General features: G+C 37.4%; 2 protein-coding genes across 2 annotated transcripts; both read right to left on the bottom strand.

Annotated features, from left to right (window-relative positions):
- Positions 1 to 1,887: 1,887 nt before the first annotated feature.
- On the bottom strand, positions 1,888 to 6,258 carry ndufs3 (NADH:ubiquinone oxidoreductase core subunit S3). Its single transcript, XM_029458449.1, has 7 exons — positions 6,122 to 6,258; positions 5,672 to 5,731; positions 5,146 to 5,243; positions 4,621 to 4,770; positions 2,887 to 3,012; positions 2,655 to 2,774; positions 1,888 to 2,177 (listed from the first exon to the last, which is right to left on the bottom strand). Exons 1-7 carry the CDS (start codon positions 6,174 to 6,176, stop codon positions 2,007 to 2,009), a joined length of 780 nt encoding a protein of 259 aa, XP_029314309.1. The 5' UTR covers positions 6,177 to 6,258; the 3' UTR covers positions 1,888 to 2,006.
- Positions 6,259 to 7,740: 1,482 nt separating this feature from the next.
- ptpmt1 (protein tyrosine phosphatase mitochondrial 1) lies at positions 7,741 to 12,947 on the bottom strand. The gene is made up of 4 exons (XM_029462358.1): positions 12,641 to 12,947; positions 9,778 to 9,858; positions 8,981 to 9,172; positions 7,741 to 8,513 (listed from the first exon to the last, which is right to left on the bottom strand). The coding sequence occupies exons 1-4, from the start codon at positions 12,785 to 12,787 to the stop codon at positions 8,385 to 8,387; spliced, it is 549 nt and encodes a 182-aa protein (XP_029318218.1). The 5' UTR covers positions 12,788 to 12,947; the 3' UTR covers positions 7,741 to 8,384.
- Positions 12,948 to 13,657: the final 710 nt, after the last annotated feature.

Raw genomic sequence — 13,657 nt, 5'->3', positions numbered from 1 at the left:
ATCAATCAGCTTCTCACTATGATAATGGGCTCTTACATGAAAGGACAATTTTCCAAAGTTGCACGAGTTTTAGTTATTTCACAAGAGGATTTAGCTATATTTAAATCTTATGACAGTTAGGGGGTGTTTGCTTATTTTGCCACACCACTATAAATTACATGATTAGTGATGATACAGTCGTGATGAAGCAGATTGGCTGATTTTCTTGTTGTTGAAAATATATTTAATAATACCAGAAGATGCTTTTTTCTAACCTTTAACTTTTATTGTTGAAACCAGGGTTTTCTTAGATACTTTAATGATTCTACTTAATTATTATAGTAAACATTGTTGAAATGATCAAAACATTACATATTTCAAAAGGTACACCATACAGGCAAGAGCAGGGTTGGAATGAGGTTTACAATTTTATATTCAAGTAAAAGTATTGCTAATTTGATTAAAAAAAAATTACTCAAGTAAGCCAAAAAATTAAAATAAACTCAGTCACTCACACACATGAAGCAAAAGTGCAGTAATTGCGCGCGCGCACACACAATCACGTCATTGTACTCACCGGTCTGAACGTCATTCGAGTCTTGAGCACCATGCAGTCCTCTGCTTGTTCATTCACAACGTCAAATATAACAGGCCCACTCTCTGTCCCAGTATACCAGTCACAATCAGCAGTAAAGCCCCAAACATCTCACTGAAGGTAAACGTTTCAGAAGTCACCTGGAGGATCCACCATGAGCATGTTAGCATTTAGCCTGTTAGCCACACCCAGCATGCACCTGTTTGGTGTGTTTGATGTGTGTCACTTAGCATGCTGGCCGGGTGGTGCATTAAACCACTGCTTAATTAAGGTAGAGGCAACCTTTTTAAAACTATGCCAGATACAGTAATGTTAACTTTAATCCACAATGACCCAATTCTTCAGGGAACATTTACATTTAAAATATGTACGATTTCCAGATAGCAGTGGTGGAATGTAACCAAGTACATTTATTCAAGTACTGTACTTAAGTACACATTTGAGGTAGTTGTTTACTCGAGTCTTTTCTTTTGATGCCACTTTATACTTCTTCTCCACTACATTTCAGAAGGAAACATTCAACCTTTGAATGACCACATTTATTTGACAGCTTTAGTTACTTTGCAGATTCAGATGTTTGCACACATGTCTGACATTTCACAAATTGCTGAAACGATTATTCGATTAATCAATTGACTTTTTTGATAATCGTTTAGTAATTTATCATGTAAGAACATTTCATGTTTGCAGCTTCACAAATGTGAGGATTTGCTGCTTTTCATTAAGAAACTTGTAATGTATTAGCTATAATGTTGAGTTTTGGACTGTACCATTGTAAAAGATGTCACTTTGGGTTATTATGACAGCATTTCTCACTATTTCTACGAAACATCAGGTTAAAACCAGTTAAAGCAGCAGATTAAATGGTAATTTTGGTTGTGTTAATGCATATGGCAAACATTTTGGCAAGGGTGCATGTAATATTTTTTTGTATTGTATGAATTGTATTTTTTACCATTACCTCATGTATGTCCTATGGGGCAAATGCATGCTATTTTACTGATTTCCACATGGTAGCATTGCTGTTGTATTGTTAGATGCAATGCATCAAAATTAAAGTTGTTGCTCATCTTTGAAATGTCCCAGACTGAAAAAATTGAAATCCCTCCTATCATTTAGTATAGAGAAATGGTGAGGGAAGTTGCCATACAAACAAACATCAGTGGCATTGTGTTAAGAAACTGGTATTCAAAGGATTCAGAATTTAAAAGAATATTGAATATTTGGTAATTATGATCAGAGCTGATGTTTCAAACATTTAAAATAGTAGTTTAACAAGGGTTAAAAGATACATTTTACAGTTCTACAAAAAACTCTTTTGAAGGTTGTTTTATTAGTATTTTTATTTACATACATATTTCAAGTTGGTTTGTTCAGGGTACTGGAGTCCCAAAATGACACTAACAGAACATGGTGATGAAACAGAGGGACATCATTTCTTCTCCGGGGCCGCGTCACCAGCCTCCAGCTTGGGTGCGACCTCTTTGGGCTCTCGGTAGGCAGGGAACACCTCCCAGGGTGTGTTCAGGTCAAACTTCCTGAACTCCTGCGACAGCTCAACGGGCTCTGCCACCACACGCTTCACCTCATCATCATAACGCACCTGCAGAAAGAAACATGCTTCAGTTTGCAACTTGTTGCACTTTAACCAAATGTAAATATCAGCATTTTGATACATTTCTAAAATGATGTGAAATATAAAAACTAAACTACATGGGAAGCCTTTCTTGTTGTTACATTCTGATCAAATGATGAATTTTTATGTTCTTATCCTCAGACAGAGAAGTAAATAAGATGAATTTGGGTACTTTGTCGAGATTAATAATTCATTCTTTCAAAGAAAACTATTACATTTCAGGAAGTACTTTGGCCATAAATTATTCCTTCTAAGCACAAACTATCAAGGCTTGTAGGAACCCTGTATTAATTATCATGAGCTCAATTTAAATCACAGGATCCAGCAGAGTTTGAGATCATAATGGCCGAGCTACCATCTGGTCTACAACATTTACAAATGAATCACACGTTAATGAAGCTGAAAACAGCTGAACTGAGTGGACGTGTTGCTGGCAGAACTCACCTCCACGTATCCCGAGAGAGGGAAGTCCTTCCTGAAGGGGTGACCCTCAAAGCCGTAGTCTGTCAGAATACGCCTCAGGTCCGGGTGGTTGGCAAAGAACACACCATACATGTCCCATACCTGCATAAACACACACACGCACATATATATACTCTCAGTTTGTCCGTGAATCAGTGGAATTAAATAAACACTGTAATGACTCTCCAGATTGGGCTTTCACTTTGTGACTCACCTCCCTCTCGTACCAGTTGGCGGCAATGTGGACCGGGACTGCAGAGTCCACCGGTGATAACTCATCTGTGTACGTCTTAACGCGGACACGAGAGTTGTAGCGCAGCGACAGCAGGTTGTATACAATCTGTAAACACACACACAAACTTTATATGATGATCAGTGCAATTTACACTACCATTCAGAAGTGTGTAATCTCCTGCCACAAAGCTCGATGTGTACAGTCAGACGTCTGAGAGGACTCCTCTATATTTCTGAATGGTCTTTCTAGCTTTCAGGTTGTAAAGTCCTCTTTACAAATAGATGTTATTTTCTATGTTTGTTTTGTACATGGAGAACAAAACGATGTTCGATGGTTCAACCAGACTGACAATAGAAAGAGCAGAAAGACAAAGATCCCTCTGAGCGACAGTTCAACAAGAACAGAAGAAATCAGCAGTCATTGATGAAATAAACTGGAAGTTTAGCATCTAAATGTGTGCAGATTTAAAGAGCTTCCTGTGTCTGTGTCAGGAGCACAATAATGTCTGTAACAAGCTGCAATTAACAGGCAACATGTTGCTTTAGCAAAGCTCGTCTTCAACTTCACAATAGACGTACAAGGTTAGTCCAGAGTTAGCACTGTTTAATGTAACCACTGAGTAGACTGCAGGACCCAACCAAGGACAGACATACTCAATATTTAGAGCCCAACTGCACGGTTGTGGTTCAATAATAATAATAATAATAATAATAATAATAATAATAATAATAATAGGATGGTCACTTGTGCTTTTCTGGACAGAGAAACTAATGCAAAATACAAGTTTAGACATAGACTTAATGGAAAACGTAATCATTTAATTCTACTTTTGAGGTCAAATCGATTTTAAATCTAAATAATAAATTGTTTGTCTGAATTTTACCGTTTTTTTTATTTTTATCTCTGCCATACAAGTACATACAATCAACGTAGGGACGAATATATAGTTAATAGTGTATATTAAGTGTGAATATAAAAGCTTTTGAATCGGTGTTCAAGTACAAATTTAATGACTTAAGACCTTTTTAAAACCTCTAGGAAAAAATACTATTACTGCGGCAAGAGAAATCGCCAAACTACAATATACACCGTGACAGTTTTTGGTACTGAAATATTCAGTGCATTGCTAACATAAATGCCTTTTCATTAACACAAATAAAGCTGTATGGCTGTACAAAGTCCCCCTGCTGTAACAACACTGCTACAACACCGGATAGATCATGCATTTTTAGGGAGGTTTATGCATTCATTGTAACCTAAAGTGATGATGGTTTACGGTTTCATTTACTTTATATTAGGGCTGTCACTATATCTGATTTTCATTACATGATTATCATGGCAGAAAACATTCGCGATACTGATATTATCGTGATATCTATAGAAAATGTAACGGTTTAGTGTGCGCTTTTTTGTAGATGAATTACAATCATTTGTATGTGGGGCCTTGGGGGAGGCGCTGGATTATTTACAAAATATTTTCATGTGTATTAACACAATATTAATATTTCATTTTAAAATGTCATGGTGAATACCAATATATCATGATCCCCCCTACTTTAGAAAGAGCAAACGGTTTCCTGGAAATGCGAAGTCACAAAATTACAGATTTACCTTCAAACTCTCACCTCAACACAAATGTTATCTTCACATTTGCTAAAAGTCAGCCTAACATTTCGCCTTATGGTCATGTTTCTAGATGGGTGTGACAGCTACCTCAAAACGGTTCTGCCGTGCTGGGATGTCAACAGCCGTCAGGTCAATCATGCTCCTGAACTGGGCGTTGGTGTGGTCCCTCAGGAAGGTCAGCACAGGGATCACTCCGTCAGGATGGATCATCACCTCCAGCTCATTATAACAAGTTACCTACACACACACACAAATGCATTAAGCCACCTGCATGCGTCTGACATGTAAATATAGCCATTTTAAATGTTACCAGGGGATACATTTAAAATCAGTTTTAGAAGCTATATTGAAAAACGTTTCTGATTTCAGTAGTAGAGTTATGCTCAGTTTTTTTTTTTTTTTAAGACTACACCCATATGTTCCTTCTGCTTTATGCATCACAACCAGCCGCACCTGGAGGAGTCTGACACCAGACTGCGATCTGCCTGTTTTCATGATATTTCCCTTAATCATTTACACATCTGTTGTCATGTGGCATGTTTTCAAAAACAATTATATTGTAACACAAACTGAACATTGAAGGTCTGAGCTCCGATCCTCATATGAACTGACCTGGACCTGCTGGATATATTTGGGCATCATCTCAGCCACAAACTCTCCAAACGCAGCCAGCTGGCTGTGAGTGACAGCATCTGTGGGTCTGATGGTGGCTGCATGAAGGACAGAGAAGACATGAGGTGTATAACAACTGAACAATGACTCACTCTCCTGAACCAACAACTCATCATTAACATTGCAAAACAGGTTACAGTGTGACAGTGCTCGAGTTTGAGTGAGATAGCTAATTCAAGTGAATATGTGATGACCAGCTGCAACAATAAAGTAATGTATACATTAATGCATGATAACTGTGACACACTAATATGATAAACTAACGATTCTCAAATGGGACATTCGGCACAATTATTATTGTTGGTACTTTAAGTATATTTTGATGCTAATACGTTTTAGGGAGTAAGATTTGGAGTAAGATTTGGATTGAAGGAACACAGTATTTCTACTTTTACTCAAGTAAAATGTCTGAGTACTAGTTCCACCACTGGTCTCCTGCAGTATCAGTAGGTTAGTGTGTACTCACGACTGGTCTCGGAGCTCTGCAGCCTGGTCTGCTGCTGGAGGAGACATGAAGTCCTTGCAACTGAGGAAAAAAGCAGGAGGAAGATGTAACGCTAAAAAACAATACGTATAAACACATCACTCAACACTGTATCTACAGAGCTGCAGAGGAACTGGAGCACCAATAAAATAAAAGCAACACATCATCCTACATCCACTCATAACACTTGGGTACGACCGTTAATGTCGCCAAAGATAAACTCAGTCAGATAAAAACAATATAACGTAAACTGTTATTCAACTCAGTACATGCTAACGTTAGCATTAGCTAGCTCGAAGGTCATACCCGACACATTTGACGGTTGAAAATAACACAGTGTTAGTTTTAGCGGCAGGCAAAGGCCCACAAAATTATATGGACTATTTCAGAAAACAGCATGTACAAAATAAAAGGAGTTTCATGTCAACTTACGGTTATAACTCCTTCCAAGACCTCCGCGGACGAACCGCACCAGCGACGCCGCCATGTTTGTTCTTCAGCCGTCTTTTCTGGGAAGAGAAGCGACTGTTAGCGGGCTGTCGCCTCCTGATGGACCGGAGGAGAACTGCTGTCTGCAGCCAGGTTAGATAAAGTATTTTAGTTTAAACATACTCAATCTAAATTTCCAAATTCTAATTAAGACCAGATGGGTTCTGCTTCATTAACCAGTGGTGGAAGAAGTATTCATATCCTTTACTTACCAAGTAAAAGTCCTGCATACAAAACCTAGTAGGCCTACATAGTACATTAAAGTATGTAAATGTTACAGCAAAAATGTACTTAAAAGTATAAAAAGTAGCCTAAAAGTACTCATTGTGCAGTAAAATGTTCCCTGTCATACTGACATACTGTTGTGTAGTTTAATCTACAGCATTGCATCATATTCTATAAGATCATCACATGTCTGTATCTTTGTCTCTGTCCTGTGAGAACCACGCATCTCTAAAGGTCATCTTTTCATGAGCTCAGAAAGACAGCCTATTTTCAGCTTTAGTGACAATTAATTTTCCAGGTGATCCAATAGGCTTCTTAAATAGTTTATTTTGCTGAAGTAGGAGAACTTTCCCTAACCATGAAGGCACACTGCATTCTTCAGTTTACTACAAACATTAAAAATCAAAATCAACACATCTGGAGAAACGTGGTTTTCACTGGACACAATGAAGATGAAAAACTGTAATCTGAAAAGTAACTACAGCAGCTAGACAAATTAGTGGGATAAAATAATGTCTCTAAAATGTAATGAAGTAGAAGTATAAAGTGCCATAAAAAGGAAATACTTTCGGATAGTTTTTGGTAATATTGTTGATGCTGTGTTTTAGAGTAACTAGTAACTATAATTGTGAAATAAATGTAGTGGAATACAAAATACAAAACTTGCCTCAGAAATGTAGTTGACAAGCAGTATAAGAGGCATAAAAAGAATACTCATGAAGTACAGTATTTGTACCTAGTTACATTCCATAGCTGATACCATATAACATAATCTGGAGGTCACATACTATATAATAAAGTAAAAGTAGCAAATACTACAATGAAAATATGTTTTTGATAAGTAAAGATGACTTGAGTATGTATAATAGTAAACACGTATTATGGAAAAGGGAAAGAATGTAAAGTGAGAAAGAAACAAATCCTGGAAAGTAAGTAAATAAATAAAGGTCATGTGCAGAACATTCATAAAAAACTCATAAACCCAAAAACATGAGATAACTATAGTCGAGTAAATAATACAATATTCTCACCTGAAATATGGACAAACAGTATGAGGGTTCCCTGAATATACCTACTATACTCTAACTATAACTTTTTAGGTACTTGTACTTCACAGAAGTAGTACTCTTGAGTAGATGTACTTAGTTACTTTTCCACTCATCTGTGGTGCACCTTCTTGCACTGTCCTGTCATGTGAAACAGCAGCATCTCTGTCAGTAGATTACTATGTTTTAAAGTCATTTCAACACATTACTAGAATAGCTTTCATGCACATATACACATGAATTTGTAAGTAATACATGGATGCTGAAAATAAAGGAGCATAAACACCATTAGACTGTTTTAATCTCACAAATATTTTATTTACCATCACTGTCGGTATCTCTTAAGTTATGAGGCACTAGAGGAAAATATGATGAATTGAAAGAAAGCATTTTCCAGTAAACACATGAACAGCTGCCACTGGCAGCCACATGCAAAGGGACAAACAACACGATCAAGTCGAGTGTTTTTATTATTACAGTCACAAACTAACAGTATTGCAATGTTGGCTTGCTTTAAGAATTTGAAAGAACAGGAGGATGCACAGATAGTTTATAAAATGTTTACGCTAACATTTCTTTTAATATAATTTTGAGCTTCAAATATTCCAAAAATGAAAAATACTATATGTTTTAGCCACAATCAAGAAACCAGGTATTCAGGGAATTAAAGGGAAGGTTTTATATTATCAGGGTTATAAAACAAATCCATGATAATATTACTTGCAATAATATATTTTTTCCCAAATGATGTATTGTGAATTAACTACAAAAACATTACCATTTCCCAGTAAACAGTCATGAGAATGAGAAACGTTGAGGGCAATACATTTCTTCAGGGGGTAAACATTTTGATAAGGAGGATTGTCCAAGGCTCGCAGTCCAGTCTTCCAGCAGCTGTAGGAACATGATGAGGTCCGACCCACCATCCTGCCCTCTCAGCTGGACTGTTCACACACCTTTTGGTAGTATGTCCTCAGCATCTCCAGCTGAGCGGAGCGCACCAGGATGTGCGGTCGAACAGACGTCAGCTTCTGACACGCTTCCTCTGGAGTCCAGCAGTGTAACTGTCAGCCGAAAAGTACAATGTCAAAACCAACATACTGACTACCCTGGCTGAACAGACCAAGTTTCATAGAATCAGTATTAGAAGTAGTATATTGACTTATAGTAGATTAATAACTTTACTTTTGGAGATGAAAGTTTACATTCATACTGGGTAAACAGTGTACCACTTGTAGCCCTTTTATACAAAGCGTGTGAACAGTGCAGCAGGACAAAGACAGGGTAACAAGTCCTACACTATTCACCCAATATGGATGTATGGATTATCCAATACAACGCAACCACAAAAAAACAGCCTAAAAAAATAGCTTCCCATTGAAAGGAGTCTTCATACAAACAATTTAACAACAAAAAGTAATGGATTACAAAATCCACATTATGTGCAACAAGGCATTGTTAGTTAAATCTCAGTGAGGATCTTCCAACGATACTGTGGTTTTAGCCCTCCACTGTAGATGTAAGTACTGACCCGAATGAGGTACGCAGCTGCCAGTGTGGCGCTGCGGGAGCGTCCGGCCTTGCAGTGCACATACACGCTGTTTCCCTGCTCCCGGTGCTGCATGGCGAACTCCACGCCTCTGCACAGGTTCTCCAGGCTGGGGACGCCAGTGAGGTCAACAGTGCTCAACCTCAGCTGCTCCACCCCTGCAGACTGCCACTCCTGCCAACCAGCATTAATAACACATCAAATCAAACCAGTCATTCATAAATCACTGAGATGTGTAAAGGAACCAACCAACATTCCAAAAACCAAAAACATTTAGTTAACTATCATATATGAAAAAGAAAATACTGCAAATCCTCACAATTAAGAAGCTGGAATAACTAAATATTTTAAATTTTTTGTTTGAAAAAACGACTGAAACAATTGATCGATTATAAAAAAATGGTTACGATTCATTTTCAGTTGACTGACTAATCGGTTAATTGTTTCAGGTACCAGCCAATCACCAATAGTTCAACTGATTTACATCATCTGACAGAAACACAAGACAGAAATACAAATCTCTAAAAAAGGAGTAACACATGTAGGCAAATAAAACTGTAAAATTAACACTTATTTATTGTCTTTTACTTTATTTTACCGTTTATATTTTTTAAATAGTGACAAACTTAATTGAACTCAGAGTCAGCCACTTTATAATAGTTGAAAGTTTTGCATAACAACTTGTTTCTGCAGTGTTGCTGGATCACTTTTTAATCTTCACACATTCGTCTGGTTGAATCTTCAACATAAGAGTGGAAATATAAGTGAAGTAAACATACCTCAGCTGTGTTGCAGAAATATTTGGTCTCATACTCCTCATTCATCGTGATAACCCCTCGAACATTTTCCATTTCTACCAGCTGCAACACAAGAAAGAGCATCAATTTAAATACAAACTGAAATTAAAACACTTTAACATATTAAGAATTTACAATATCTCCGAAATGTAAGATTTTGGCATTTTACAAGTATTACTTTATTTGTATATGTATGTTATGTTGCGTGCATGTAAAGGCCCTGTCACGCTGTTCCGTATGGCAGAAACGTATACTGGCGCATATGAAAATTAGCATATACAGCGTATATTAACGTATACAGAGCCTATTGATAGCATATCACTTACTTATACAAAACATATCAGAGCGAATGGCCAACGTATTCGACTTATGCCCAACAGATACACAACGCATTCCTAGTGTATTCCTTCGCCGTATGGCGGAAACGTATGCCGGCGTATACGAAATATCGGCAATATGCTGGTGCACGTTGTTGAACGCTGAGGCCGTGAAAAGTGTGACAGGGCCTTGAATTAGAGAATTAGGGCTGGGCTGCATTTTATTATTTCAGCACAGGGAATCAAAACAGAATTCACAATTGAAGATTTACTTAAAGGCTTAATGTGTAAGATGTGCCAGAATTTAAACTAAAACAATGAACTAACATCATCAACAGAGTGTGAAGAGGTAATAGTGTTGACATTGTGTCACAGACATCTGTGTGTTGCAGAGATATCTACTGAAGTTAGCATGCTAACAGCTAGCTGTGCTCCGTCCAGCCTGTAATACCACTTGTTCCTCTAGAGGTGATAGTGAGTCACTGTAGCTCCAGTCTGCCTCAGTACAGAGGGAGAAGAAGTACAGCTGCCTGACTCTCTTGTAGATATTACAGCCATGATCCCTGCACATTTTGATTATTTGTTTTGATTAAATACAAAGAGGCAGAAACGAGAAAACGACTCGTACCCTTGCCTCGTCTTCCCTCCCTGAATTTAGATTATATGGACCCAGCAGTAGAGGTGAAATACTGCCCCCTATTTCTTTGGAGCAGGTGGCTCAGAATTACACATTTAACCTTTAAAGTAATGCCTAAAGAGGCCTATGAAATGAAGTATGAATGGGAAATCTAATGTAGACTGTAGAATCATCAACAGACTGAAAGACGCAGGGAACAATTACTGTAAAACACAGAACATTCATTCAAAAACACAGCCCTGTCTGACCTGTGACATAAAGAAGTCCACTTCACCAGGGGGAATTAAAAGGATCAAAGGTGAATGACACTACTAAGTATATTGCATTGCCTTCTTCCACATTCATAAAATAGCTCAAATACGCCTTATTTTATCAAAACCATGCCTTCATAACGTCTTGAATAGAATACAGAAATTCACTTTTCTCCGGCCGACATAAGAAGCAACAAAAGGTCCAGAAATTATCCAGAAGGGGATCATATAACACCAGTACCTCACAAGATAAAAGATTTTATTTTTAATGGTTACTAATGACTTTTCTGTTAACTAATTGATTAATCCACTTCTCGTTGCCACTCTAGTTTTTTTTATACGTATTATGTAATTACTGTGACCTACCATCTCATAATTATGGATAATTAACTCATTATTGTGACTTTTTATCATTCCCATTTTTTATGTCCTGGTCAAAATGGCTGATTCTCTGCTTGGTTCTTCTCATCGGCATAAAGCAATTACAAATACACTCTATGAGCTTTATTCACTTCATGCGATGCCTTTTCCCCGCCCTGTTATTACAATCCAATGTCAGATGTTCATTTTGATGAAAGCTGAATAATTGCATGCATATTGGAAAGACTGGGAAAACTCTGTTCTGTGTCTATATTATAAAGCAAATTATAATTAAAATCTTACAAAACAAAGAGAGTTATAATCATAAGCAGTCCCCAGCTGCATCATGACATCCTGATGGTTCCATTTCCTATACTAATTGACTAATGGAATTAAAATTAAACTACATTAGTGGCAAATACCAGGAGAGCAGGGGCAGTAGTTGAAGTAAACACCATCTTCACAGCCTCCTCAGTGCACATCAGTACAATGTTCTTGGAATTTTGAGTACATTACTCAAGTACTGTGCTTAATAATGCAAGGGACTTGTACTTTACTTGGGTATTTCCATTGTATGCAACGTTATACTGCTACTCCACTTCATCTCAGAGTCAGAGGCACATATTGTACTTTCTACTCCATTACATTTGTCTGAAAGGGTTAGTTACTTTTCAGATTACAGTTTTTTATCCCCTTCCTCTCCAGTGAAAACATGCATCTCCAGATGTGTTGATTTGTTAATGTTTGTGATAAACTGATGGATGAAGATGTTGAGGAAGTTGTCTCACTTCTTTTTTTTAAAAGCCTCCTGGATCAGTTGGAAAATGCATCGTCACAAAGCTGAAAAACAGGCTGTTGACTTTTGAGAGATAAGTGGTTCTCACAGGACAGAGACAACGCTACAGACATGTGATGATCTTACACAATATGACGCTTTGCTGTGGATTACACTACACAACAGTATATACAAAGAGTTATACTTAGCACAACATTAAACATCTACAGCAGTAAAAATGCAAGCTACACATTAAATGCAGCTGTAATATTAATACACAAACATGATATATGATAGTCAAACACTGAGGAACATTTTACTGCATACGGAGTAGACCTACTTTTACTTTACTCCAAGCACATTTAGCTGCGACAAGTTTTGAATGCAGGACTTGTAGTGGAGCATTTTCATAGTGTGCCATTGGTAAAGGAGTACTTACTCTACCTCTGAAATGATTAATAAAGAGACAGATAGACTTGTAGAGGAACATATTTGGCAGTCTGACCTGTTTGGTGATGGATCTGAAGGGCAGCGCTCCGAGGATCACGGTCTCGTCCACCCGGTCAAACCACCGTCTCGACGTCACCTTCTCCATGGCAACATTGTAGGCTAACGTCGGGTAGAAAAGCAGTCTTGCTAACACTCCGGACATGACTGAACTATTGTTAAATAAATGATGTGAAAACTTAGCAAAGTCAGTCAGCTTCTCATTAATACGCAGTTATTGCGCACAGCGTTTGTCTGAATCTAGTGTGACCTGCTGTCAAGCACGCCTTCCTCTTTGAATGAATTTTAAGTTCCTCCACCGGCAGGGGACTTCCGGCACGAATCCTTCAGAATAAAATCCATGACCTCTACAAAATCTACACATTCTGTTTTATTTAGATTTGTAGAAACACTCAAAATAATGTAGTTCACCAATAATATGACAAATATAACGTAGCAAATCCTCACATTTTAAGAAGTTGGAATGTTTTGCTATAAATAATTAATCTACTATAAAAATATTTGCCTGAAACAGATAGCCAATCAGTAGTCAGTCAGTGGACTGAACATTTATCTGTATAAATGTGCAAGGTCTCCAGAAGCAAGAAAAAAGAGAAGATGGAAATAAGAGAGAAAGGCAGCATTTTAAAAATATAGAACATCTGGAATTATAAAAATCAAGGAAGACAAAGAAAACAAGCTTGTCTCTCCCCTTGGGATCAAAAATATGTTCATGTAGCTTAAAACTCTTTATATTTATGTTCTTTTCCCAGGTTTGGTTATAAAAATCCTAAATTTCCTCCACCTATAAGTACTCTGCAGCAGCACCTTGTCATTTCATCTTTGATTGGTCATATCAAAAATATTCCTTTAACCCTTAGCACCACTTCCATAACATCAGCTGACGTCAACTGATCAAGTTAATTTAATCAACACTGATTGAATTAAACAAGCAAGTTGCAACAAGTTGATCAAACAAACTAGATCAACAATTGACCTGAATGTTATGTTAACATCAACATGACCAATGTACGTT

The sequence above is a fragment of the Cottoperca gobio genome, chromosome 3 (genome assembly GCF_900634415.1).
Source record: "Cottoperca gobio chromosome 3, fCotGob3.1, whole genome shotgun sequence".
Taxonomy (NCBI): domain Eukaryota; kingdom Metazoa; phylum Chordata; class Actinopteri; order Perciformes; family Bovichtidae; genus Cottoperca; species Cottoperca gobio.
The sequence above is the reverse complement of the archived record's forward strand: the minus strand, read 5'-3'. Positions and strand labels throughout refer to the sequence as shown.